Here is a 27329-nt window from a genome sequence, read left to right as displayed (position 1 = left end):
TCAATCGTATTTATTAAGTACTTTGTGCAGAGCACTGTACTAAGTATTTTGGAGAGTACACTGTAACAGACTTGACATTCCCTGCTCACAGTGAGCGTACAGTCTAGAGGGGGAAACAGACCTTAATAAAAGTAAATAATTTATACTACATAATTTGAAGATATATGCATTAGTACTGTGGGGTTAAGGGTGGGGGCTGAATAGCAAATGCTCCAAGTCCACAGATCCAACTGCATAGGTGACACAGAAAGAGGGAGAGTGAGCCGGGGGAAAAGAGGGCTTAATCGTGGAAGGCCTCTTGGAGGAGATGGGACCTTAATAATGCTTTCAAGATGAGTTGAGACTTGAGTGTAGACTGTAAGCTCCTCATGGACAGGGTTTGGTTCTACCAACTCTATTATATTGTACTTTTCCTCCTACTCTGACCCAGCCCGCACACTTTGCTCCTGTAATTACTTACTTACTTACTCACTGTACCTCTGTCTCATCTATCTCGCCAGCTACCTCTCGCCCTCGTCCTGCCTCGGCCCTGGAACGCCCTCCCTCCTCATATCCAACAGACAATGACTCTCCCCACCTGTCAAGATATAGGGAAGCAGCATGGCCTAGTGGCTTGGGAGTCAGAGGGCTTGACTTCTAATTTTGGCTCTGCCACTTATCAACTCTGTGACCATGGGCAAGTCATTTCACTTCTCAGTGACCTCATATGTAAAATGGGGATTAATTTCTCCTCCCTCCACCTTTACAGTATGAGCCTCATGTGGGTGGGACAGAGGCCATCAGTTCTGATTAACTTGTTTCTACCCCAGCACTCAGTCCAGCACTTAGAACAGTGCTTTCCACATAGTAAGCACTTAACAAATACCATCATTATTATTACTGTGCCTGGCGCAAAGTAAGTATTTAACAAGTACCATTAAAAAATATAGCTTCTTTACAGCACTGGTCTTTAATAATGGGATGAAGTTCAAGCATCTCAATTCACCATTCAAAAAATAAAATGAGAAGCTTTTTCCAAATATGGGGTGTAAGGTAGGAAGCACTACCAAACTGGAATTGCCTATATCTGGATTGTAAATTTTCCCTTCCATGTTTGGGATGTCCCCAAGGAGGAACTCAATCTCTGTAAAAAGATGATGGAATCCAAGTGGGCTTAGGACCATCTTATCTAGTCAGCTATCTATCCTAAATAGCAAAACCCAAGAGGGATTGATAGGGTTCTCTTTGTTGGGCCCTGACGATGTCTAGTCAGCTGTGAGACTGGGAATTATGTCTTCTTACTCTATTATACTGTCCAAGAGCTTAGTACAGTGCTCTGCGCAGAGTAAGCACTCAATAAGTACCATTAATTGATTGAAGTAATTTGTATGACCATTGTATTCTTTAACAAATTGGAATGACTGAAAAAATGATGCCCTTGTGAGATTGAATTATTTTCTCTTTAAAAATTTACATCTAAAAAAAGCTAATCAAGCAGGACAGCTGCTAAAGTAGTTCATGATTGGCAATCTACATCTGTGTGGTATTTCTGTAACAACTCGTCACGTATCAAATTTTATTTTGGGGTATTTTTATTTCTTAGTGTAAATATTTGTTGCTTTTCAGCTGCTGGGTGTGCCATTAGGTTATCTCCTTCAGCTTTTAAAAGAAGTTTACACTAGGAGCCAGCATGAGAAGCAGTGTAGCTTAGTGGATAGAGAACAGCCCTGGTAGTCAGAAGGACCTAGGTTCTAATCCCAGCTCTGCTACTTGTCTGCTGTGTGACCTTTGTCAAGTCATTTAACTTCCCTGTGCCTCTTCTGTAAAATGGGGACTAAGGCTTTGAGCCCCATGTGGGACAAGGACTGTGTCCACCTGATTTGCTTGTTTCTACCCCAGTGCTTTGTACAGTGCCTGGACACCTAGTAAGAATTCGTTAACAGATTCCATAAAAAAACCCAAAACAACATGTTTATGTTGGTTTGGAACATTTAATTGAATCTTAAAAGACAAACTTTTATGATAATCGTTATTTAACTTATTCAGTACAAGTTCCCCACTTTTCTTCATGGACCCTTGAGTTTTCAAAACTAAAGGGTAGGGGGATTTGAGGGATTTTTTGTGCCTTTTATTAATACATTGTTATTTATTGGCACTACCAATAAATAACAGACGGCACTACCATCCTTGCCGTCTCACAAGCCTGCAACCTTGGTGTCATCCTCTACTCCGCTCTCTCGTTCACCCCTCACATCCAATCCGTCACCAAAACCTGCCGGTCTCACCTCCGCAACATCGCCAAGATCCGCCCTTTCCTCTCCATACAAACCGCTACCCTGCTGGTTCAATCTCTCATCCTATCCCGACTGGAGTACTGCATCAGCCTCCTCTCTGATCTCCCATACTCCTGTCTCTCCCCACTTCAGTCTATACCTCACGCCACTGCCCGGATCATCTTTGTGCAGAAACGCTCTGGGCATGTTACTCCCCTCCTCAAATATCTCCAGTGGCTAGCAGTCAACCTATGCATCAGGCAAAAACTCCTCACTCTCGGCTTCAAGGCTGTCCATCACCTCGCCCCCTCCTACCTCACCTCCCTTCTTTCCATCTACAGCCCAGCCCGCACCCTCCGCTCCTCAGCTGCTAACCTTCTCACTGTGCCTCGTTCTCGCCTGTCCCACCATCGACCCCCGGCCCACATCCTCCCCCTGGCCTGGAATGCCCTCCCTCCGCACATCCGCCAGGCTAGCTCTCTTCCTCCCTTCAAAGCCCTACTGAGAGCTCACCTCCTCCAAGAGACCTTCCCAGACAGAGCCCCCTCCTTCCTCTCCCCCTGCCCATCCCCCCCGCCCTACCTCCTTCCCCTCCCCACAGCACCTGTATATATGTTTGTACAGATTTATTACTCTATTTTACTTGTACATATTTACTATTCTATTTATTTTATTTTGTTAATATGTTTTGTTTTGTTGTCTGTCTCCCCCTTCTAGACTCTGAGCCCATTGTTGGGTAGGGGCCGTCTCTAAGTGTTGCCAACTTGTACTTCCCAAGTGCTTAGTACAGTGCTCTGCACACAGTAAGCGCTCAATAAATACGAATGAATGAATGAATGAATTGGACTGAAAAATGTGTATCTGTAGTATATCCATAAAGCTTCTCAAGTCAAGCATTGAATGAGTAGCACCTGTTTAAAATGATGACTTGTTTGGAAGGTCATAACCTGCAAACCGTAGGGTAGGAAATGAGGTCATCTTTACTTCTAGGTCTGAATGGAGGAGAAATGACTTAGCTGTTGTACAGTCTTCAGTGTAGCTATGATAACGCTTGAAATATGCAGAATCGAAAATCTGAAGGTACGTCTGAGTGCACCAGAAACTTTTATTTTACAGTTTTTTCAAATCAAGTACGGTTTTAGAAGAGCTGTCATTTTGTAACATCATCGGTTTTGCAGGAAGATTTAAGAAGGTATTAAAAAAGGTCTAGTCTTAGGCTGAACGTGCTGCCGACGGTATGAATAGAGTCCTTCTCCTTTTTCAGCTCCATTGACTTAAAGAATTATTGAAGCAATAAGAATTTTAAGAGCTGAGCAGATTTGCTCTCGATTGGAAGGTCAGCCTACATTTTGAAAGTAATACTGGAATGTGCTGGATTTTTTTTCTTCTTTTTCCAAATAAAGTTAGTTGGGTTCTACTATCTTGGGATAAGTGATGTATTTGCTGCTAAATAAACTTCTGGACCATCAGGTATCCAGGTCATATACCATGCACACACCCATGACTAAGTCTTGAATACAAATAGCCCCGTGACTCTGACACCCTTGGCAACAGAGAAACCCCCGAGGCCGGAGAGAAGGCAGGAAATGCATCAAAAGGTAGAGAAGGAACACCAGGGTTTGGAGGAGTGACAAAAATCTCCCCAACCCATTCATTATTATTATTATTATTATTATTATTATTATTATTATTATTATTATTACCATCATTGCTACTGTCATTATCATTACCATATTAAGTGCTTATTATGTGTCAATCATTATATTCCTGGTGTAGATACAAGTTAATCAGATCTCACACAATCCCTGTCCCACATGGGGTCACAGTCTTTAAGTAGGAGGGAGAACAGGTATTGAGTTCCCATTTTACAGGGGAAGAAACGGAGGCACAGCTAAGTGAAGTGACTTGCCCAAGGTCACCCAACAGGCAATAGGCAGAGTTGGGATTAGAACCCAGGTCTTCTGAATCCTAGGCCCGTGCAACTGTTTCCCTAAACCTGGAAACCATCTCCTCTGCTGAGAATGTGTTTTTTCAGTGGGGCCCACTTGTCATTTCTTTCATCTCCATTTTACAGATAATAATAATTCTGGTATTTGTTACATGCCTACTGTGAGCCAGGCGCTGTACTAAGCACTGGGGTGGATACAAGCAAATTGGCTTGGAGACTGTCCTTGTCCCACATAGGGCTCACAATCTTAATATGAGGTAACTGAGGCACAGAGAAGTGAAGTGACTTGCCCCAGGTCACACGACAGACAAGTGGCGGAGCCGGGATTAGAACCCATGATGTTCGAATCCCGGCTCCGCCACATGTCTGCTGTGTGACCTTGGGCAAGTCACTTAACTTCTCGAAGCCTCAGTTACCTCATCTGTAAAATGGGGATGACGACTGTGAGCCCCACATGGGACAACCTCATCACCTTGTATCCCCCCCCAGTGCTTAGAACAGTGCTCTGCACATAGTAAGCACTTAATAAATGCCATTATTAATATTATTATTATTATTATTACTATTATTATGACCTTCTGAGTCCCAAGCCTGGGCTCTATTCCTTGCCGCTTCTCTACTCCATGCTGCTTCTCTCTAGAGAACTAGATAGACAGACATGTATCTGTCCTTTGTATTTGAAGATGACAGTGATGGTGAAGTTCATCTACAAGTGTGTGTCCGTGACTGAAAAGTCCAATGCAGAGCCCACAGTACTGGCCTCAACGTGCACACAAAAAGACTGCTCCATATTGTGTTATTATTTTGAATTTTTGCTGAGCTTGGCACTGTTTGCTTTATTTTCCTCTTTGTTTCTGGTTATTTAGCAAGCTTTTGTTTGTAAAGACTCGCTCCTTTCTTAATGACCGCCTACCTTCCCTTCCCCACAGCACTTGTATATATGTATATATGTTTGTACATATTTATTACTCTATGTATTTATTTATTTATCTTGTACATATCTATTCTATTTATTTTATTTTGTTAGTATGTTTGGTTTTGTTCTCTGTCTCCCCCTCCTAGACTGTGAGCCCGCTGTTGGGTAGGGACCGTCTCTATGTGTTGCCCACTTGTACTTCCCAAGCGCTTAGTACAGTGCTCTGCACACAGTAAGCGCTCAATAAATACGATTGATTGATTGATTGATTGATTGACAGTACAGGATGGCAGTCAGTCCTCGGTGATTGACTCCTAGTTTTCAGCTGGGATTCGGCATCATCTAAGGCTACATTTACCATGTCCTTAAAATGTTTCCTCCGCCTTCCTTGCTTTTGGTTTCTCGGTTTCAGCTCTCCGGGCAGCAACTGTTTGGGCATCCCGGTGTCGCTCATTCTCTTTACTTGACTCCGAGAAGCAGCATGGCATAGTGGATAAAGCATGGGTCTGGGATTCAGAGGCTCATGGGTTCTACTCCCGGCTCCACCATGGGAAAGTCACTTGACTTCTCTGGGCCTCAGTCACCTCATCTGTAAAATGGGGATTGGGACTGTGAGCCCCATGTGGGACAGGGACTGTGTCAGGGACTTGAGCAGCAGCATGGCTCAGGGGAAAGAATCCGGGCTTTGGAGTCAGAGATCATGGGTTCAAATCCCGGCTCCGCCAACTGTCAGCTGTGTGACTTTGGGCAAGTCACTTAACTTCTCTGGGCCTCAGTTACCTCATCTGTAAAATGGGGATTAAAACTGTGAGCCCCCTGTGGGACAACCCGATCATCTTGTAACCTCCTCAGCACTTAGAACAGTGCTTTGCACATAATAAATGCTTAACAAAAACCATCATTATTATTATGTACAATCTGATTTTGCTTATATCTACCCCTGTGCTTAGTACAGTGCCTGGCACATAGGAGGCACTTAACAAATACCATAATAATAATTATTATTACCTAATCTGGTTATGAGCAGTCTGTGACCACATTCCAAAATCAGTTCACTTATTCTGAAATGAGTGAATGTCTATATATCTGGTGAATTGAGCCAATTGCTATTCTCACTATTGATCCGACTGTGCCTTACCTCCTACCTGAAGGTATGACAGGAAGCAGAGACATTCCCTAGGGACATAGCCCTCTCCTTACATCCTTCTAGCATTGAATGTAGGCTAGTGATTTCAAAGGAGGGGCTGCAGAGTAGGGCTGGAATTTAGGACACACTATCCAGTAGGATATTATTATAATAATAATAAGTGGGAATAGTCTTAACTTGTAAATTCCTAGAGGGCAGAAACTGGCTGGTTCTTCTTTTGGCTGTACTCTTCCCCTAGTGTTTACAGTGCTCAGTCAATCCATCAGTGGTCTGTACTCAGCGATTACTTTGTGCAGAGTACTGTATTAAGTGCCGAGAATAGAATATAGTTGGTAGGCATGATTCCTGCCCTCAAGGAATTTACTTAGATAACACTGATTGTATGTTTCCAGATTCCTGCAGTCAGAAACATGTCCATTAGAAAGATAGCTTCCCAATACTTAGGTATAAAATTCTAACCCTTTCCAAAATGCAAACCTTAAACAAAAATAAATATCTATGAACCTGCAGTCAGTCAATATTATTTGGTGAGGCGGGATTAGAACCTAGGACCTGTGACGCCCAGGCCCCTGATCTTTCCTCTCAGCCACGCTGCTTCTCCCCCATCCATATCTGCGAAGAAGCCTACCTAGCCAAGCAACCCTCACTTATGTTGGCAATTTATATTCTCAACTAAGCCTAGGAAGGCAAGAGTTATTTCAGCTAGACAGAATCAGGAAGTATTAGTGTCTGATGGTTAGCAGTGGGAGATAGAAATCAGCACTCCATTTTCTGTTTTAGTTCAACTGAAGAGGACTGATGTATAGCTGCAAGTGAGTGAGTGATCGTGGCCTGCTCTGTACCCAACCCTTACCATGTAGAAACATTTAATTCCCAATCCACAACTGCACGGCCACAGTTCAAGGAGGCATGTAGGTCTCCAACTCAAACTCCTCCAAATGTTGATATTTAATTAGCTCATATTGGCCTCCAGTCTTCCCATTCCTTTTCTTAAAAATGGTATTTATTCAGTGCTTACTATGTGCCAGGCACTGTACTAAGTGCTGGGGTAGGTGCAAGCTCATCAGGTTGGACAAAAGTCTATGTCCCACATGGGGCTACGCGGCTTCCCTAAGTTTTATACGATGCCCAGAAATAAATGCTAATAAAATAAGGTCTGGATAGGAAACACATTCTCCTCAATGAAATCCAGGATTTCAGTGACCCCGAGAAGGGCAGTGGGTATAATCTGACAGGGCATTTGGAGGTTGAAGAGCCTGAGATGCCCAACTGTCTTTGCTTCGGTTACCCTGAGCAATTTGCTCAGGAGCACAGAATGAACAAAACACACTTCAGTATGTCGAGACCCAAGTTCTCCTGGCTCTGTTGCTGGCCTATTGTTTGATAAGGGAGCAGTCACCTAAATCTGGTGCCTCAATTTCCCCCATCGTGGATAATATCTATTCCTTGCCTTTAACATATTTGGAGAAAAACACCATTCCAAGACGAAGATGGAAGCGAAAAATGAATCACGGCTATAGGTGCCTCCACCATGACTGCTCATTCATTCATTCAGTAGTATTTATTGAGTGCTTACTTTGTGCAAAGCACTGTGTTAAGTGCTTGAGCACTGCACTAAGCATTGGCTTTAGATTCGTACCCTAGCTGCCCCTTTTTCCTTCTGAAGGGAAGTCAGTCAGTCGTATTTATTGAGCACTTACTGTTTGCAGCAACACTGTACTAAGCCCTTGGGAGAGTACAAAATAACAATATAACAGACGCATTCCCTGCGTACATCAAGCTTATAGTCTAAGGGGGTGACAGACGTTAATATAAATAAAATTGCAGATATGTACAAAAGTGCTGCCTGGCTGGGAGTGGGGAATGAATAAAGGGAGCAAATCAGTGATGCAGAAGGAAATGGGAGAAGAGGAAAGGTGGGCTAGCCAGAGAAGGCCCCTTGGAGGAGATGTGCCTTCATTAAGGCTTTGAAGACGGGAGAGTAATTGTATATCAGATATGAGGAGGGAAAATGTTCCAGGCCAGAGGCAGGATATGGGCGAGAGGATAGATGAGATCAAGGTACGGTGAGAATCTTAGCCTTAGAGGAGCAAAGTGTGAGGGTTGGGTTGTAGTAAGAAAATAGTGAGGTAGGAGGGGGCGAGGTGATTGAGTGCTTTAAGAAAATGAGGAGAATAGCACCCATTCCCAGCTCCACCATCTTGGGCCTGTCTGGCTCTTTTCCACTCCACCAGCCTCACCTGTCTCCTACCTTCTAGACCAGGTGGGATATTAAGATGCTCTGGGGTAATTCTTGCTACCGGAAGCCTTGGCAACTCTTGAAGCAGCTCCTGGAATTCCCATGAATTCTCCCTCTCGCTTTGTGAAAGCAGATGAGGAACTAGGACCTTTGCCCCGAAATCTTTAGGGAAGAAAAGCGACCCTGTTTACAAAAGGTTTAATTGGTGTTCGTGGAATGAAAGATTCCCATTCCGATCTTGAATCGGTGCCATTCCTCGGAGTACTGACCAAGTTGTCTTTTCAGTTTCTAGCGGCATTTTTAGTCTGCAGGTCCCTGCCTTAAATTATGCAAATGACTCAGGAATTGCGGGACACTATAGGATTCTTTGCCATTGTGTAGGCATGCTCCATGTATTGATGACTTGGGTTTAGTATGGCCTATAACCTCTTCTGTGAAACAACAAAGAATAAAACATAGAATAAGACCTATTGTTGAATTGGGAGCACATGTTTACATGTAACAGATGTGTTTGTGTTTTGTTGTTTTTTTCTGCAGGAGGCTTCTGTGGCTACTCTTGGGGTTTTTGAACAGCTCACGGTTAACAAATTCAGTCGTATTTATTGAGTGCTTACTGTGTGCAGAGCACTGTACTAAGCGCTTGGGAAGTACAAATTGGCAACATACAGAGACGGTCCCTACCCAACAGTGGGCTCACAGTCTAGAAGGGGGGAAACAAATGAGGGAATCATACAGTTCTAGTTGTGCTTGTGAATCTGTCTGATCCCGTTATTCCTTGAATTCCGGATTTCTTGGGTTACTTAGAGAAACATAGTACAAAGTACATCATTTTTAAAAATGGTATTTATTAAGTGGTTACTATGTGCCAAGAAGCATGGCCTAATGGGCAAGAGTAAGGACTCGGGAGTCAGAGGTCGTGTGTTCTAATCCCAATTTTGCCACTTGCCTGTGGTGTGACCTTGGGCAAGTCACTTTACTTCTCTGTGCCTCAGTTACCTCATCTGGAAAATGGGGATTGAGACTGTGAGCCAGCCCCAGGTGGGATGGGGACTCTGTCCAACCTGATTACCTTGTATCTACTCCAGTGCTTAGAACAGTGTACAGTTAAGCACATAGTAAATGCTTAACAAATACCATAATTATCATTATTACAACTAAGCACTGGAGTAACAGACACGTGACAGAGCCAGGATTCAAACCCAGGTCCTTCTGACTCCCAGGCTCTATCCAGTAGGCCGTGCTGCTTCTCTACAGTTACAGTGCTGCCCACACAATACGCTGTCAAAAATTCAGTTGATTAGGATGTGCCACTTTGTGATTTGCAGCACAGATTTAGGCGTGTGTAGAGCGTGTTCAGCATGGAAAGGAATACAAAGTAAACCTTGGCAGCAGCCCTACATTTGTCTATTCAACTTCAACTTTTAATGATAATTTGGGTTTGGACCTTCATAGGGTACAGTGTAGACACTTTCTTACAAGTATCAATTCAGGGAAAAAGCTAGAATCAGTAAAGCGTAATTGTCTTTCCGAAATGTAAAGACTGAGTTTTGTTTTATGGTGACAGTGAAGCCGTTCTCGAACAATTATCTTTACGTCTCTCCATTTGCCTCCTTTCCAGGAACCCTTGCTTGATGAACTTTAACTGAATATCCAACTTCTTCCCACCCTCGTTCTGCCTTTGGAGATGGAGCCTAAAATGAACAAACTCACCTTCGGGTGCCAGCGGAGCTCGACTTCGGATGACGACTCCGGTTGTGCTCTGGAAGAATATTCCTGGGTACCACCAGGCCTCAGGCCGGAACAAGTAGGAAGTTTTTATTGTCTTGTTTTGCAAAGTCATTCAAACATCCACAAAGAGCTGTACAGGAAGCGACTGTCTGAAGGAAGGAAGGGCTTGATAATGTTTTCTCAGGAAACACAAGGAGGGCCAAGCAACCTTGATTCTTGAACTGTCCTGGTTTGTTGATGGGAAGGCACTTCTTTGGGACCCAAATTCCCTGAGGAATTTTTATTTTTGAGGGGTGGGAGGTGGAGACTGCAGCAGGGAGACACAGTGGGGGATTCAGTATAGTTGTGGTAGTTGTGATTTCTTCATGGGTCTAGAAGGCCCATGAAAATGGGTGTTTTATTAAAGGGAACTGTGAATAACACGATGTTTATATATTGGAGGGGATAAGGACAGGGAGAGAAATCCAACGTATTTCCTGAAACAGGAAAATAGACATGGCAGTTGCCAGCAGGGCTTAAATATTAAAGAAAAAGGAGTTTCAAAGTTCCTGAAACATTTTATGAGTATGCGGAACAAGGTGATTTATTAAATGTAGAAGGAAAGTAAGTTTATTTGGTATCTAGTTTTTCAAAGCCATAGCTTAGTAATGCAGGGTTACTTTAAAGTGCAGAAATGTATGTGTAATGTCACTTTCATCATAAAAAGATGGGTATGAAATGAAAACTTAGTTTCGCTGTTTGTAATATTTCAATGTGAACCCAAGACTTGCCATCTACAAAGCTTCTCATTTTCTCAGCTAAAAACAGCTTTTTTAGTCCCAAATGTATTAACGTGATAAACTTGCCTGAGCTTGTGATAGTGACTCAGATGTTTAAGGCAAATAAGGAAGCAAACCGGTCATATCTTACTTCATAGGAAACGTCAATCATTCTCTGGTTAATAATGTTTTTAGCAGAGTCTGGGGCCAGGAGTCTGGAGACCTGGGTTCAAGCGCTTAGTACAGTGCTCTGCACATAGTAAGCGCTCAATAAATACGATTGATGATGGTCCCGGCTCTGCCTCTTGCCTGCTGCTGTGAACTTGTCCCGTCACTTAACTGTGCCTCCGTTTCCTCACCTGTTAAATGGGGATTACTACATTTTCTCCCTCCTTCTTTGACTGCCTCATGTGTGATGGGGACTGTGCCTAATCTGATTATCTTGTACCTACACCAGCGCTTAGTACAGTGCCTGGCACGTATTAAGCGATTAACAATTACCACCATTATTAGGTGGACTGTGTCCAACCCAATAGGCTTGTATCCACTCTAGCACTTAGTACAGTGCTAAGAACACTTGGTTCTTGCACTTAGTAACTTGCACTTAGAACACAGTGAGTGCTTAACAAGTACCACAATCATTATTATTATTATCTTTTCCTAATTTCTACCCCATCACTAGCCCATTTGATAAGCCTGGAGCCTGTCTAGAGCCTCAGACTCCAGCTTTATCTCTCTAGACTCTCAGCTTGTTGGGGGCAGGTAACATATTGAACGAACTCTTTTATATTGTACTCTCCCAAGCACTTAGTACAATGCTCTGCACACAATAAGCACTCAATAAACTCCATTGATGAGGATGATGACAGACTGTCTCATGCATTGCACATAGTAAGCACTTAACAAATACCATCATCAGTATTATTATTACTTTGATTTTATTAATTTGTATTTCAAGGCCAACCCCTGTTAAAGAAGATACTTCTAAAGAAAAAAATAACCCAAGTACCTAAAAACTACAGAAAATGTGGGCTCCATCATAAAAATGACCCAAAATCCAACCCTTCGCTAAGAAGGGGTGACCAGTTTCTTGCAGAAAGCTCACATGGAAGCAATGAAAGCTGAAGCTGGGGTGAAACTGATCAGCAGGAGTTTACAACCTTCAACAAAACATCTTTTGTCTCTGCCATGTGTAAAATGCACCGAACAAATTAAATGTGTTTATATAGGGGGTGTTTTCTGGACAGCTTCACACATTATGTGTGGTCAATTGGAGAGAGAAACCTGGAATTTCAACTGGCCTTAAAGGGGGCATGAAGAATAGTAGAATTAAATGTGCATAATTTATTATACCCCTAATTGTCTCTTCAAATTGCATTCCAGAAGAGCAATTTAGCAGCTGGGTGCTAGTTCTATCAGAGACTATCCTGGTTCTGCCGCCTTCTTGGCTCCTTCTCCTCCCTCTGTTAGCTGGAAGAGGACAAATCCTCACGGGTCAAAAAGCACCGCAATGATTCCCATTCAACTATAGCATGTGGTACAAAGGAGATGGTTTGGAAATGGACAGGAGCTTTAGGGCCGGCAGCCAAATCCCAGACGTCCTTTCTTCCTCCTCTCTCGACTCAGGTGCAGTTGTACTTTGCCTGCTTGCCGGAAGAAAAGGTTCCCTACATTAACAGTCCCGGAGAGAAACATCGGATTAAACAGCTTTTGTACCAGTTGCCACCACATGACAATGAGGTAAAAAGGGAGAGCCTTGGCATTCACTAGCATTATTTCCCCTGGCACGTGCCTGGGGAGTTAAGGCGACCTTTGGTGTTTTCATTGTGACCTTATCCGAAAACGATGAAATGTGGTAAGAATCGCCGTTCAACCCCGAAATCCTACCTAGTGGTTTGTATTGTGGTGAGCCCCATTTCTGTTAGAGGGGGAGACCCTTGCTTTCTGTTGTTAATGGGAAAAAAATGTGTGTCGGTGCCATAAACCTAACACAGGTTGGGTTTTATAGTGTTTGCAGCCACCCACCAATTATCAGGAACCTACGAATTCCAGAGATTTCATTGCCCCATGGAGAAAGGATACTTTGTGGTAGTTAGAGGTCTGTAGCTTAGATGAGCCTGTAGAATCCAAGAGAAAACCGGTGGAGTTCTTTAGTAGAGATGCCAGTGTTTCATATATTTTTAGGTAGGCAGTAAGCAGAGTTTAAACGCTTCGGTAACCGCAAGTCAACTGGACAGCGATCGTCCTGCTTTTTATGGTGGTGGGTGTATTTTGGTGTGGTGTGTCATATCTTTTAATAGGGTGTTTTATTTGGAGGTATTTTTATTGTATTTTTTGATCAGGTAAATCAATCAAAAGCATTGAGTGCATTTCACGAAATCCCGAATTCTTTGGAAATATGCTTCATCCCTAGTTCTGTGGCATCCTATAGCTTAATCCTTGTGTTTGTTACAGGTGAGGTACTGCCAGTCTCTGACGGAAGAAGAGAAGAAAGAATTGCAAATGTTCAGTGCTCAGCGTAAGAAAGAAGCACTTGGAAGAGGAACTATTAAACTCCTCTCTAGAGCACTCATGCATGCCGTCTGTGAACAGGTAACCATTTCCAGTAAATGAAGTTTGTTTGTGGAAATGGCTGTAAGTAGAGCTCTGGGGAACGATAGAGTTAGATTGATTTTTTTTTTCCAAGTCCATAGAGACCATAAAAATCAGCTGATACTAAATCCAGCTTGATTTTTCTTATCAACCGTATACAATTTGGAAAATGAGACTAGTTTACTCCTGGTTACCTGAAATCTAAATTCTGGGCCTCAACTCTCTCAGGCCAACAGAAAGAGGCCTCTGGACCTGATTTTTAAAAAATGCTGATGCATAATGAAGACATTCAGGTCCTGAAGCTGGCAGTTTTCAGAGGAGGAAACACACTCAACTGGAGCCATCTGGCTGCCTCAGTGAAACCACTTTTAGTGTAAACCTGATTAAACAGTCTTCCGACACCAGAGAAATTCATCTTTGCTGAATCCTGCAACAATCTAGGTTGAACAGAATCTTTTGGCCACTCAAAAGGGTGACTGGACCATAGCAGGAGGCGGCTAAAGCTGTGATTGCTGCCATTCGGAGGAGAAGTTGTAACGCTATAAACCCTTTGTTCCTAGTGTGGGATGAAAATCAACGGAGGGGAGATTGCAGTGTTTGCCTCCCGAGCTGGACCCGGAGTGTGCTGGCACCCATCCTGCTTTGTGTGTTTTACATGTAACGAGCTGCTGGTCGACCTCATCTATTTTTATCAGGATGGAAAAATCCATTGTGGTAGGCACCACGCTGAACTGCTCAAACCGCGGTGCTCTGCGTGCGATGAGGTAATAATAATAATAATAATGTTGGTATTTGTTAAGCACTTACTTTGTGCCAAGCACTATTCTAAGCGCTGGGGTAGATACAAGGTAATCAGGTTGTCCCACATGGGGCTCACAGTCTTCATCCCCATTTTACAGATGAGGGAACTGAGGCCCAGAGAAGTTAAGTGACTTGCCCAAAGTCACACAGCTGACAAGTGGCGGAGCCGAGATTTGAACCCATGACCTCTGACTTCCAAGCCCAGGCTCTTTCCACTGAGCCACGCTGCTTCAACGAATGAATGAACTTCATTAACGAAAGAAAACTTTTCCTTCGGGAATTTATATGCCACAGTCATTAGCCGAACGGGGAGGGAAGTTCGGACTCTGCGACGAGAAAACGTGGGCAGACACGTTAGTTTGTTGCCAAGATCCCGTCTTGGTGGTTGGATGGGCTTCCCGCCATTTTCCTTCCACGCCCATGCAAGAATTGTCTGTAAGAACAGGAACTAATGTAGCTGAAATTAGAATCCCTTCCAAGAGGGTTTGTGGCATTTCCAAGAAAATTCATGAAATACTCCAAGATTATCTTTGCCAATTTTCAAAATGATTTGGGGGCGGGCACCCTCGTGTCTTTGCATCTAGTCCATAAAACCTATTTGGGGTATTTTGCAGAGCAGAGTTTGTTTTAGTTGCCAATTTTGTATCTGTCTTTAGCTGAAGGTAAGATGACTGATCTAAGGAACTTTGGAGGTAAACTTTCAGAGTTCTTTAGGGGGTCAGTCAGTTAGTAGCTACCCAGAAAGGATATTGCCCCATTAATTACATCAATTGAGTCATTATTGAAGGGTCTGGGAATTGCCTGAACTGTCCACTTACCTTTCCTAGATCATCTTTGCCGATGAGTGCACAGAAGCTGAGGGTCGTCACTGGCACATGAAACACTTCTGTTGTCTCGAATGTGAAACGATTCTCGGCGGACAGAGATACATCATGAAGGATGGACGCCCATTCTGCTGTGGCTGTTTTGAATCGCTCTATGCAGAGTACTGTGAGTCCTGCGGAGAGCACATAGGTAAGCCCAAATCCCCTGCTCACTCATTTTCAAATTCCAGCAGAAAGCGTTGCAGAGTGGGCTAGTGGAAAGAGCACGGGGCTGGGAGTCGGGAGACCCAGGTTCTAGTCCCAGCTCTGCCACTGGCCTGCTGTCTGACTTTGTCACTCTACTACTCTGGGCTTGAGTTTCCTCGTCTACAAAATGGGGATAAGAATGTGAGTCCCCTGCGGGACAGGGACGGTGGTGGATCTGCTAATCTCGTATCTACCTCAGTGCCGGGCACATAGTAAGTGTTGAAAAAATACACTTGTTATTAAATGAAAGGAAAGGCTACAACAGGACTACAAAGGAAGAAATCAATCAGTTAATGGCATTTGTTGAGCACTTATTGTGTGCAGAGTGCTGTACTAAGTGCTTAAAAGATACACAATCATCCAGATGAAGTCCCGCCCAGAATCTCAGATTCATACCAGCAGATGTGATCACGTTCAGAGCAAGTACCCAGACATACATCAGAAACACTCAGCCACACACACGCACACACACACTCTCTCTCTCTCTCTCTTTTTCTATTCATTCATTCAATCGTATTAAGTGCTTACGGTGTACAGAGCACTGTACTAAGTGCTTGGGAAGTACAAGTGGGCAACATGAGCCCACTGTTTTAGACTGTGAGCCCACTGTTGGGTAGGGACTGTCTCTATATGTTGCCAACTTGTACTTCCCAAGCGCTTAGTACAGTGCTCTGCACACAGTAAGCGCTCAATAAATATGATTGATATAGACGGTCCCTACCCAACAATGGGCTCACAATCTAGAAGTGGGAGACAGACAATAAAACAAAACATGTACACAGATGTCAAAACCGTCAGAACAAATAGAATTACAGCTATATGCACATCATTAACAAAATAAGTAGAATAGTAAATATGCACAAGTTAAATAGAGTAATAAATCTTTACAAATATATACAAGTGCTGTGGGGAGGGGAAGGAGGTAGGGCAGAGGGGGGGATGGGGAGGAGGAGAGGAAAAAGGGGGCTCAGTCTGGGAAGGCCTCCTGGAGGAGGTGAGCTCTCAGCCGGGCTTTGAAGGGAGGAAGAGAGCTAGTTTGGCGGATATGTGGAGGGAGTGAAGGGAGGAGGAGAGCTAGTTTGGCGGATGTCTGGAGGGAGGGCATTCCAGGCCAGAGGAAGGACCTGGGCCGGGGGTCAATGGTGGGACAGGCGAGAACGAGGCACGGTGAGGATGTTAGTGGCAGAGGAGCGGAGGGTGCGGGCTGGGTTGTAGAAGGAGAGAAGGGAGGTGAGGTAGGAGGGGGCAAGGTGATGGACAGCCTTAAAGCCCAGATCTCTCTCTCTCATAGTCTCTTTCCTTCTCTCTCCTAGGGCTTTTCCTTTTTCCTCCCTGGGGCTCAGACTCACTGACATTCAAAGAGAGGGTGATAGAAACCTTTGGGTCTAGTGCTCCCATTGGCACATCCTAGAGACACCATTAGAGTCTGATCTATCTGGCCATCTTCAACTCCAAGAGGATTAGGGTAACAGCAGGGACAGGAGAGGGTGAGGGAGGTGAGGGAAGTGTGGTTTAAAGGGACTGTGACCACACAGAGTCCCAGATCAAATCCTGAAGAAGCCTTTGAAGGAAGCGCACAACTTCAGCCACTTTCCACCGGTGGCTGGGCGACTGCCTGTTCTGGAGCCTAGGCACTTGGGTTCCAGGGTGGAGATGGCTGCTAATAAATCAGTGGTATTTATTCCAGCGGAGCACTGTACTAAGTGCTTGGTAAAGTACAGCACAGCAGAGTTGGTAGATACGATCCCTGCCCACAGGGAGCTTTACAGTCTACTGGCCATTGGAAGAACATATGTGTTGGCGATGAAACAACAACCCCAGTCTGCTCTGTGCTGAGAAGGTCTGTGGGGAAAGGACAGTCGGAGCTGATATTTGTCTCCCGTCAGGGTGTATCCGAGGTGGGAAGCAAGGAGGAAGGCTAAAATGGTGCTCAGGCGGCGGGGAGGGTGGAAGCCGGTCTTTGGGCACTTTCCTCCTGGGATTCACTGGTCTACCCCTGTGGGAGCCAGAGTGGGATGAAGGTGGAAGGTCGATAGCTGTCGTCTCTCCTCAGGGCTCCCTCCTTCCCTTCAGAAAGGCAGGGATCCAGCCAGCTGCAGGGAGTGGTCATGCGGACATCCAGGAAGGAGTAGGGGGGTTTTCCATTCATTCATTCATTCAATCATATTTATTGAGCGCTTACTGTGTGCAGAGCACTGTACTAAGCGCTTGGGAAGTACAAGTTGGCAACATATAGAGATGGTACCAACCCAACAGTGGGCTCAGTCTAGAAGGGGGAGACAGAGAACAAAACAAAACATATTAACAAAATATTTCCACTCCAGAAACATCCGGAAACCCATCTCCCAACTACCCAGAGCGCTCGGCCCCAACGGCCCTGGCGGCAATACTTTAGTAAAATGGGGTACACCTTCCTGCAGCCTTCCCTGGCCCCCGTTATGCATTTATGAGTGAGCGTCGATTTTAGAAAGTTGAAAATTGTAACCAGGTTCTTCTTGTAAACCAAGTACTCGATAGGTGATCGGTACATGAAATGTCAAAGGGCATGAAGGCTTCCTTGGGGATGGGGATAGTGGACCAAGGTCACGCACGCGCGCATACCCGCCCGCCCCCACACTGATGCTCGTATCCCCAGAGATCTGGCTGACCTCTCCCTCAGGATACCCAGCCCACTGCATCGTGGCAGAAAGAGGTGGGAGAGGCCCAGCCAAACCAATCTCTGCCCCCTCCCCATCCTGTACTTTGCCTGGCAGCCTGCCTGGCGCCTCTCAGGGGCTTCCAGAATGGAAAACCCTGACAGTAGCGTGAATTAGAGGAAAGGTCACAAGGCTGGGAAGCCAGAGCCCCGGGTTTTAATGCCGGCTTTGCTATGTGCCTGCCACGTGACCTTAGGCAAGTACGTCCCTTAACTTCTCTGAGCCTCGGCTTCCTCCTCTGCTAAATGGGGATTCAGTGCCTGCTCTCCCTCCCACTTGGCCAGTGAGCCTCGTCAAGGGGGGGAATGGGTCCGACCCATGCAGCCCCAGCGATTTGCCCCGCGTTGGCCCAGGCTCCGGGGACCCCGCAACCCGGGCTCAGCCATATCGGGACCTAACGGGGCCGTGGTTTCCTCTCGTTTGCCGCCAGGTGTGGACCACGCCCAGATGACTTACGATGGACAGCACTGGCACGCCACCGAAACCTGCTTTTCCTGCGCCCAGTGCCGAGCCTCTCTGCTGGGCTGTCCTTTCCTGCCCAAGCAGGGACAGATTTACTGCTCGAAAACGTGCAGCCTGGGCGAAGACGTGCACGCCTCCGACTCCTCGGACTCGGCGTTCCAGTCGGCCCGCTCCCGGGACTCGCGGCGGAGCATCCGCATGGGGAAGAGCAGCCGGTCGGCCGACCAGTGCCGCCAGTCCCTGCTCCTGTCCCCCGCGCTCAACTACAAGTTCCCCGGCCTGTCGGAGAACGCGGACGACACCCTCTCGCGCAAGCTAGACGACCTGAGCCTCACCGGGCCAGGGACCGGTCTGGCCAACGAGGAGTTTTGGAAGGGCCGGGCGGAGCAGGAGATGCCGGAGGAGCCCGAGGAGTGGGCGGAGCACGAGGACTACATGACGCAGCTGCTGCTCAAGTTTGGCGAGAAGAGCCTCTTCCAGCAGCCCGGTGAAGGAGACCTCCGCCCCGGCGAGCCCTGGAGGGCCGATAACGCGGTGAAGGGCAAGGCCGACCTGAAGAAGAATAATCAGAGCTTGGCGAGTAAAAAGTACCAGTCGGACATGTACTGGACCCAGTCACAAGACGGGCTGGGCGATTCGGCCTACGGGAGCCACCCCGGGCCCGCCAGCAGCAGAAAGCTCCAAGACCTGGATCTGGAACACGGGGCGTCGGGATTCAATCCCGACCAGACTCAGTGGTATGAAGATTCGTTAGAGTGTCTGTCAGACTTGAAGCCAGAGCAGAGCGTCCGGGATTCCATGGATTCCTTGGCCTTGTCCAATATCACAGGTACGGCTGCCAGAGGCCGTGGATCTGCTCCACCTAAAGTCTTCTGGTTCTCGCTCTTTTCTGCGTTCGTCTCACACTCCCTCCTTGCCCTAAAGTCCTCAGGGGCTTCCTCCTTCTCCACATGTTCTTTCCCTTCCTCTCCCCCGCTTCTCTTCCCCACCTCCGCCCTCTCCCACCCCCACCGTGCTGAGTTCCAGTCTGTTCAGGTGGAGTGAGTAATCATATATGTGACAGACAGTCACTGGCAGGAGCTGGAGGACGGGGGGCCAGAAAAGAGAGTTTCGGAGGGGGAGAGAGTAGCTGGGAAAATAGAGGGAGAGCTCTCTAAAGTCACTGGATTTTGTGTAATGACTGGCTTAAAGATAATCAATAAATCGGGTCTATCGAGCACGTACTGTGGGCAGAGCGCTGTACTAAGCGCTTGGAAGAGTACACTATTGCACAAGTTGGGAGATCCGTTCCCTGCGTGCAACGAGAATGGGCTTGTGAGTCAGAAGGACCTGGGTTCTAATCTCCGCTCCCCCATTTAGCTGCTGTGTGAATTTGGGCCTGTCCTCACAACTTCTCTGTGCCCGTTACCTCATCTGTAAAACAGTGATTGAGACTGTTCCCCGTGTGGAACAGGGACTGTGTCCAACCTGATTCTTTTGTATCTACCCCAGTGCATAGCACAGAGTAAGCGCTTAGTGAATACTATTAAAAAAACCCAAAATGAGCTTCCTGGGGAGTTCCCAATTCATTCATTCATTCAATCATATTTATTGAGCGCTTACTGTGTGCAGAGCACTGTACTAAATGCTTGGGAAGTACAAGTTGGCAACATATAGAGACGGTCCCTAGCCAACAGCGGGCTCAAAGTCTAGAAGGGGGAGACAGAGAACAAAACAAATTAACAAAATAAAATAAATAGAATAAATATGTACAAATAAAATAGAGTAATAAATATGTACATACATATATACAGGTGCTGTGGGGAGGGAAGGAGGTGCTGGGGTACACACAAAACAGTCAGATCAGACACAGTCCCTGTCCCCCAGGGGGCTCACAGTTAAGGAGAACAGGGATTGAATCCCCATTTTACAGATGAAGAAACTGAGGCGCAGAGAGGTTGAGTCGCTCACGGTCAATAATTGAGCAGGGAAGCGACAGAGACGGGATTATAACCCAGCTCTCCTGACTCCTAGCCCTGTGCAGTTTCCACTAGGCCACACTGCAGTATCCCACTGTATAGCAAGTAATGGTAAACGGTGCTGCCGATACGTGAGATGAGGGGTTGAAAGGTTTCACTTCATTTTTTTTCCCAATTCGTATTTCACCGCACTGTGCCACTACTGACGTGCTTCCATTTCTGTTCTCCCAAAGGCAGACCGTCTGTTCCTTAACCTCCATTTATTTATTTACTTCTTTTGTTGGTCGTACTGTAATGAAATGACGAGGGTCGACTTACGCCTCCCGTGTCTTCTCTAGGGGCTTCGGTGGATGGAGAAGGCAAACCGAGGCCATCTCTGTACTCTCTGCAAAACTTCCAGGAGCTAGAGGCTGAGGATTGCGAGAAGATGAGCAATATGGGGACCCTGAATTCTTCCATGCTCCACAGGAGCACAGAGTCCCTGAAGAGCCTAAGCTCCGAGCTGTGCCAAGAGAAGCTGCTGCCGACCGAAAAGCCGGTCCACCTCCCGGTGCTGCGGAGATCCAAGTCCCAGTCTCGGCCCCAGCAGGTGAAGTTTTCGGACGAAGTCGTGGACAAGGGCAGCTACGACCACCTGGAGATCCGCCAGGCGCCGCTGAGCGAGCGGACCCGCCGCCGGGCCTACCACCTGGAGGAGAGGGAGCCCCGCCCGCCTCACCAGCAGCACCACCGCCACCACCACCGCCGCCGGAGGAGCCGCAAATCCCGCTCCGACAACGCCCTGAACCTGGTCGCCGACCGGCGGGCCTCCCCGAAACGCCGGCTTCGCCTCCTCTACTCTCCCGGTGACTACGAGAAGTTCCTCCAGAACAGGAGCGCGCGCGAGATCCAAGCCTCCGTGCGGAATTCGGAGCTGTACGGCCGGTACGCCCACGCGGCTTCCGACTACGCGCTGCAGAGCCAGGTGGCGGATAGGTTCTTCGGACTCTACGGCGACGACGCCGACTCCTGGGGCTCGACGTCCTCGTCCTCGTCCGACTCGGAGGAGGAGGGCTACTTCCTCGGGCAGCCCATCCCTCAGCTGCGGCCTCAGAGGTACACGTACTACGCGGACGACGTCTCCGGCCCCGCCGCCGCCCTGCCCAGCGCTCACTTCGGGCAAAGGACCACTAAATCCAAGAAGAAAAAGGGCAAGAACTGTATCATCTCGTAACCCGCCCGGTCCGACTCGGCCGACGCCGTCAGTCCAAACCGCCGATCTCCCGCCGGCTCCTCGGAGGCGTGGCGAAAGCGGACTCGAGGGCTTTCTCCGACGCGCGAGACCGGCCGACCGCCGTCCACGACGACCGGCCGACGTCGATAAGGCGGAGTCCCTCCTGCCGGCGGGACGTGGTGGGTTTTGACTGACGGGAGCGCCGCGGCCGGGCTCGGTGGCCGCGCGCTCTTCCGTTCTCCATCTTGTAAAGAAAACCGGAAAAGATCGTCGTCTTGGGCTTCGAGGGGGCTCGGGTTTAAGTCGGAGCGGGAGGCCGCCCGCCTTTGTGAAACAATAGTGTTTTTCGTTTAGCTAGCGTAGTTCGAGCCGGTCGAAACCCCCATCGGTTTGTTTTCTCGTGAGGCATGCATGTAGCTCTTTCGGAAATAGACAACTCTTTACGGTGTGTTGTGCGAGGCGCACGGGTGCCCTTTCAGAACTCATTAGCCCAGTAACCTTGTATTGTATTAGCCGCAGCTATGAACGGAAAAAAGCGTCGCTATTTATAATGTAGTTCTTTCCTAGACTTTTAAGTGGATTCCTAATTTAACGGTGCAAATACGAATGTATATAGTGTACAGTCCAGATTTAAAAACTGATATTTTTATATCCCCGAATTACAAGTTTGCTACACTACCAAACTAGATTTATTAGGGGGTTAGTGGCGGCGGCAGCAGCAGCAGCGTTATGGATGAAATGATTGCTTGTACTTTAGGCAGGGTTTATAAGTTTAGACGGTCAAATTTATATTACGTAGCGATGGAAAACTTAATTTTTTTTGATTTTTGACATTTTAAAGCTCTGTATGCATGGTGGGGCTGTGTAAATACTCTTTGAAACTATGGCCCTATTAATCTTACAAGTGTTATTTATGGGTCAAATAATGTACACTGTATAAATGTAAAAACCAACCAACCAAAAAAAATAAAATAAACCCCTGGAATATAACAGTCAAAACAAGCAGACACTGTTTTGGGTGGTGTTGTTTTTTCTTTTTCTGGTGACATTTTCTCACAGGTGGGTCTGATGAACCATGATTTCAAAACGTTGCCTTGCGAGTATGGCGTTCGTGACTTCCGCTTTAGAACTGTACACTATTTTTTCATTTCTTAAGTGGTTATCTCAAATTCTAATTTTCCTAAAAGCTCCACCTCCCCACCCCTTAGGGGAAGGTCAAGTGGGCTTCTTTCTTACTGAAGATCTGTAAGGAAAGGGATATTTCAGAATTAGGAGAGTTTAAGCAACAGAAGCTGAAATAGAAAGGCTAGGCTAGTGCTGTAACCCAATTCTCAAACCTGTTCTAGTACCTATTGAACTATTTGTTCTGAATGCATCTCCTGAGCCCATTGTATAGTGTTTACTATGTGTCTAAGAATGGCTGGCTTGCATTTCTAAATATTATATTGAAAAATCGGCTCAGCACCGTTTTTTTTTTTTTTAATCCTTTATTTCTCATCAGTTCACGTGTCTTTGACCCTTGACCCTCACCACTCCAGAATAGGAGGAACGGGACGGGGGCTCCCCGGGAGCTGGAGTGGAAACTGAGTGATCCGGCGCCTTTCCTCACCGCGAACTGAACCGGAGGAGCAAGACCCCCTGCAAGGAACCATCTGTGCCGCTCAGTCTGGTTCTCCTTGAGTGCGGTTTACGATGGCTTTTGTTCTGTGTGAGCTCGCTCCTCTCCTTCTCACCCTCCTTCTCTCTCTTGCTTTTCCTTCCTCCGCCCCGCTCCATCTCCTGAGCACGCCTCTAATACTGAATAACCGCTGGCTTGCATTTTGAAATATCAGATTTTTAAATCCCTCTTTGTCGTTTGACTTGTACATATTAAAAGTCTGAATATAAGCCCATCCCGGATGGCCTGAACAAATGAGAGAGTAAGTATCATTTTTAATATATGGTAACTTTCCTCAGACCCTCCTACTTGACCGGATTTTAGCTTGAGCCAGGGGTGAGAATATTAGGCTCAGTGCCTAATGGACACTGTCAAAGGAATTTAAAAAAAAAGAGATTATTCCATGGTAATTTTAGAGCAAAACCCCAAGGAAATATGCTGCATGCTTCTGGGGGTGCCTTTTTAGTCCTCTAAAATCAGAATTCCATTATTTTGAGCAATTCATGTCTACCTTATTGCAAAGGCGAGAGGGTATGGATCTTGGGGTGGGAGTGTGTTTTGGGGGCTGGCTGGTTTTATTGAAAGAAAATCATCTCCAAGTGGGTGGCCAGTAGGGCATGCTTGCACCGCGGAGGTCGTCAACAAGATGGAGAGCACTGGCTCGCTACCCCCACTGCGAAGAGCAGGCACAGGAGACTCTCCTGCTGGGGGTTTTGGGTTTGTTTTGTTTTGTTTTGTTTTGTTAGTTATTTCTCAGTCTCTTCTAACTCGCCTCCTGCTCCAACTGAGGCTGTTCATCCTACCTGTCATTCTCCTGGGTTGACACTCCTTGTCGTTTCTTGCCTCGGGCTCCTAGCAGGGCCTGGCTGCCATACAGTTGCTCTTCTCCCTGCTTGTCCATCCCTCGGGTCCTGCAGGCCTGTTCCATCCCAAGCCTGGCCCCATGTGGCTTTCAGCCTCGGCCTTTTCCTCTCTCTCAATCAATCAATCCATCACTTGTATGTATTGAGCGCTTACTGTGTGCAGAGCACTGTACTAAGCACTTGGGAAGTACAAGTTGGCAACACATAGAGACAGTCCCTACCCAACAGTGGGCTCACAGTCTAAAAGGGGGAGACAGAGAACAAAACCAAACATACAAAATGAAATAAATAGAATAGATATGTACAAGTAAAATAAATAAATAGAGTAATGGGGATTTTTGAGAAGGGGAGTAACATGCCCAGAGTGTTTCTGGACAAAGACAATCCAGGCAGCAGCATGAAGTAGGGATTGAAGTGGGGAGAGACACGAGGATGGGAGATCAGAGACGAGGCTGATGCATTATTACAGATGAGGTTACCGAGGCCTAGAGAAGTGAAGTGATATGCCTTTCTGTTCCCAGGCTTTAAGCCCCACACCTACCAAAGGCTCTCCCTGAGATAGCATTTACCCACTTAAACCGTCATTGTGCTTGACTTCCTTCGATCAATCGTATTTACCGAGTGCTTACTGCGTGCTTTACTAAGTACTTGGAAGAATACAGTGTAACAAGAGTCCATTAATTCAATCCTTTCAATTGTATTTATTGAGCGCTTACCTTGGTAGACAAGTTCCCTGACCACAATGAGTTTACAAGCTAGAGGACTTACACTTACTTAAGATGACGATGCTCTTTCAAAAACCCTTTTTTAATTCTCATAAAAAAAACCCTAAACAGCTTTGCATGGTAGTCATTAAATTTCAACCACAGGGCTGCCATTTCAGTGGACAGTACCATTTTGTGGTCCAAAACTGATGTCAGAATATTCGTTAAATCTCACGGCTAGTTGAAGATTTTGCCTGTGGGGTAGATCTTCCAATGTCCATAAAATCGAAAAGTCCAATTCCATCTAATCAGCTCTCCAATTTGCTCCTGGCACTGCCACCTCCTCCAGACATCATCATCATCATCATCATCATCATCATCAATCGTATTTATTGAGCGTTTACTGTGTGCAGAGCACTGTACTAAGCGCTTGGGAAGTACAAATTGGCAACATATAGAGACAGAAAGCAGAAGTGCTTTGAAAGCAGCTATTTATTTCCCCAGCTCCAGTCGAATAATAAACCACTGCCGATAGCCCAGCTCTGGTTGTTATAGTGAAAGTATCAGAGCCCAACCGTTTACCCAAGAGCCAGGTAGCATTTCTATGAACTCCTCTGTCATTCCCCTTTATGGAGAATTTGAAATGAACAGATGAACCCGTTCAAGGATGCGGTAAAAAGCCTCTCGGTTCTGAGCACATGGTTGCAGTTATCGAAAGCATTTGCAAAAGCTACTTAAAACTCTGCCTGGAGGACCCAAACCCAGCTTTTGGACTGGTCTGGGGAGGAATTTTAAAGGAAAGTAAATACGTTATGTAAGCCTGGGAGCATTCAGATGGTCACTGCATTTTTGTTCTCTGGACTCTGCTGAATTTTAAGTAGGAGCCTATAGCACTTTATGTTAATCTCAGCTTTTTAGGAGATGGGGAAAATACATATTCTTTCCATTTTATGGCCAGGTATCTAATAGAGGAAAAAAGATGTTAAACACACTATGATTTAAAGTGAAAAAGCTTCAATGGGGAAGAGAATGAAACAAGTGGTTAAAATCAAACTTACAAATTCTCTGCTTATTCTCCTTCCCCACGAGCCCCGGAGCTTTGAGCTTTGGCTAGACCGTCAAACTTTGGAGATGGAAGACTTGATGGGAAATTTGGGAGCCACTGCCGACCCATCAAACGAGGAGACTAGAGAGCACCCTGTCCCGAAACCAAATCTAGATTTGTTACTCCTTGCCTTCAGTTTGCTACAGAAAATTTAAATTGGAGAGTGTGGGCGGATAGTTCCACCACTAATTAAGACTGTGCCGACTCTGGTGAAATCGAGGCCATCTGGGTCCAGACACTATTCCAGCCATTATTCAAATTAGCATAAAACTGGGTGGTGAACAAGGAATGATGCTAATAAAGATCAAAACCGTTCCTGCTGGCACATAGGTTGGGTTACTGCTCGTGTTTGATGAGTAAAACTCTACAAAAATGTAATAGCTGTTCATTGGGAGGGTCTTGAGGTAAGGGAAGTGTGGATTGAGGGCAACCCGCCAATAATCTGCCTTTAAAGCCTTACCTTTATTGTTCTATTCTTTAAATCTCTGCGGGAGCACTAAAATCAGTTCCTTCAATCCGAGGACCAAGCTCATCGTCAGCCATTCCCAAGGAGAGACTCCATCATTGTCGTTATCCTGGGAGGAGCTGCTCTCAAACAGTAAAAGAGACCGGTTTGAATTCCACATACTGTCCCCAGTTATTTCCAGGTGTTCCTTCCTTTAAGGTCCCAAAATCTGGTCCTTGAAGTGGAAGAAATCAGTGACTCAAGATAATGCCAGTTCATAATAATTGTATTTGTTAAGTGCTTCCTATGTGCCAGGCACTGTACTAAGCGCTGGGCGTAGATGCAAGATAATCGGGTCAGACGCAGTCCCTGCCCCACATAGTGCTCATAGTGTTAATCCCCATTTTACAAATGAGGGCCAGAGAAGTGAAGTGACTTGCCCAAGGTCGCACAGCAGATGAGTGGCAGAGCCGGGATTGGAACTCACGTCCTTCTGACCCACTAGGCCATGCTGCTTCTCAACAAATACCACAGTTGTTATTATAATACCTTGTTTTTGGATGGCCCTTTTAGTTTTTCAAGTGCTTTCACACCAATTATCTCATTGGAGAAGCAGCTTGGCTTAGTGGAAAGGGCATGGGCTTTGGAGTCAGACGTCATGGGTTCAAATCCCGGCTCCACCGTCAGCTGTGTGACTTTGGGCAAGTCACTTAACTTCTCTGGGCCTCAGTTACCTCATCTGTAAAATGGGGATTGAAACTGTGAGCCCCCCCGC

General features: G+C 46.2%; 1 protein-coding gene across 2 annotated transcripts in view; it reads left to right on the top strand.

The window, feature by feature from the left end:
- The window catches only part of PRICKLE1 (prickle planar cell polarity protein 1), a 180953-nt gene extending 158171 nt beyond the window's left edge, over positions 1-22782 (top strand). For both annotated transcript variants that reach the window (XM_038740848.1, XM_038740849.1), the window contains exons 2-8: positions 10121-10306; positions 12615-12728; positions 13443-13580; positions 14141-14344; positions 15209-15395; positions 18578-19438; positions 20906-22782. In XM_038740848.1, the coding sequence (XP_038596776.1) occupies positions 10187-10306; positions 12615-12728; positions 13443-13580; positions 14141-14344; positions 15209-15395; positions 18578-19438; positions 20906-21780 (2499 nt within the window). In that variant the 5' untranslated portion in view covers positions 10121-10186 and the 3' untranslated portion in view covers positions 21781-22782. The remainder of the gene's footprint in view (positions 1-10120; positions 10307-12614; positions 12729-13442; positions 13581-14140; positions 14345-15208; positions 15396-18577; positions 19439-20905) is intronic.
- Positions 22783-27329: the final 4547 nt, after the last annotated feature.

This window comes from Tachyglossus aculeatus, chromosome 2 (genome assembly GCF_015852505.1).
Source record: "Tachyglossus aculeatus isolate mTacAcu1 chromosome 2, mTacAcu1.pri, whole genome shotgun sequence".
In the NCBI taxonomy this organism is placed as follows: Eukaryota; Metazoa; Chordata; class Mammalia; order Monotremata; family Tachyglossidae; genus Tachyglossus; species Tachyglossus aculeatus.
Note: the sequence above shows the minus strand (reverse complement) of the source record. Positions and strands in the feature narration are given on the sequence as shown.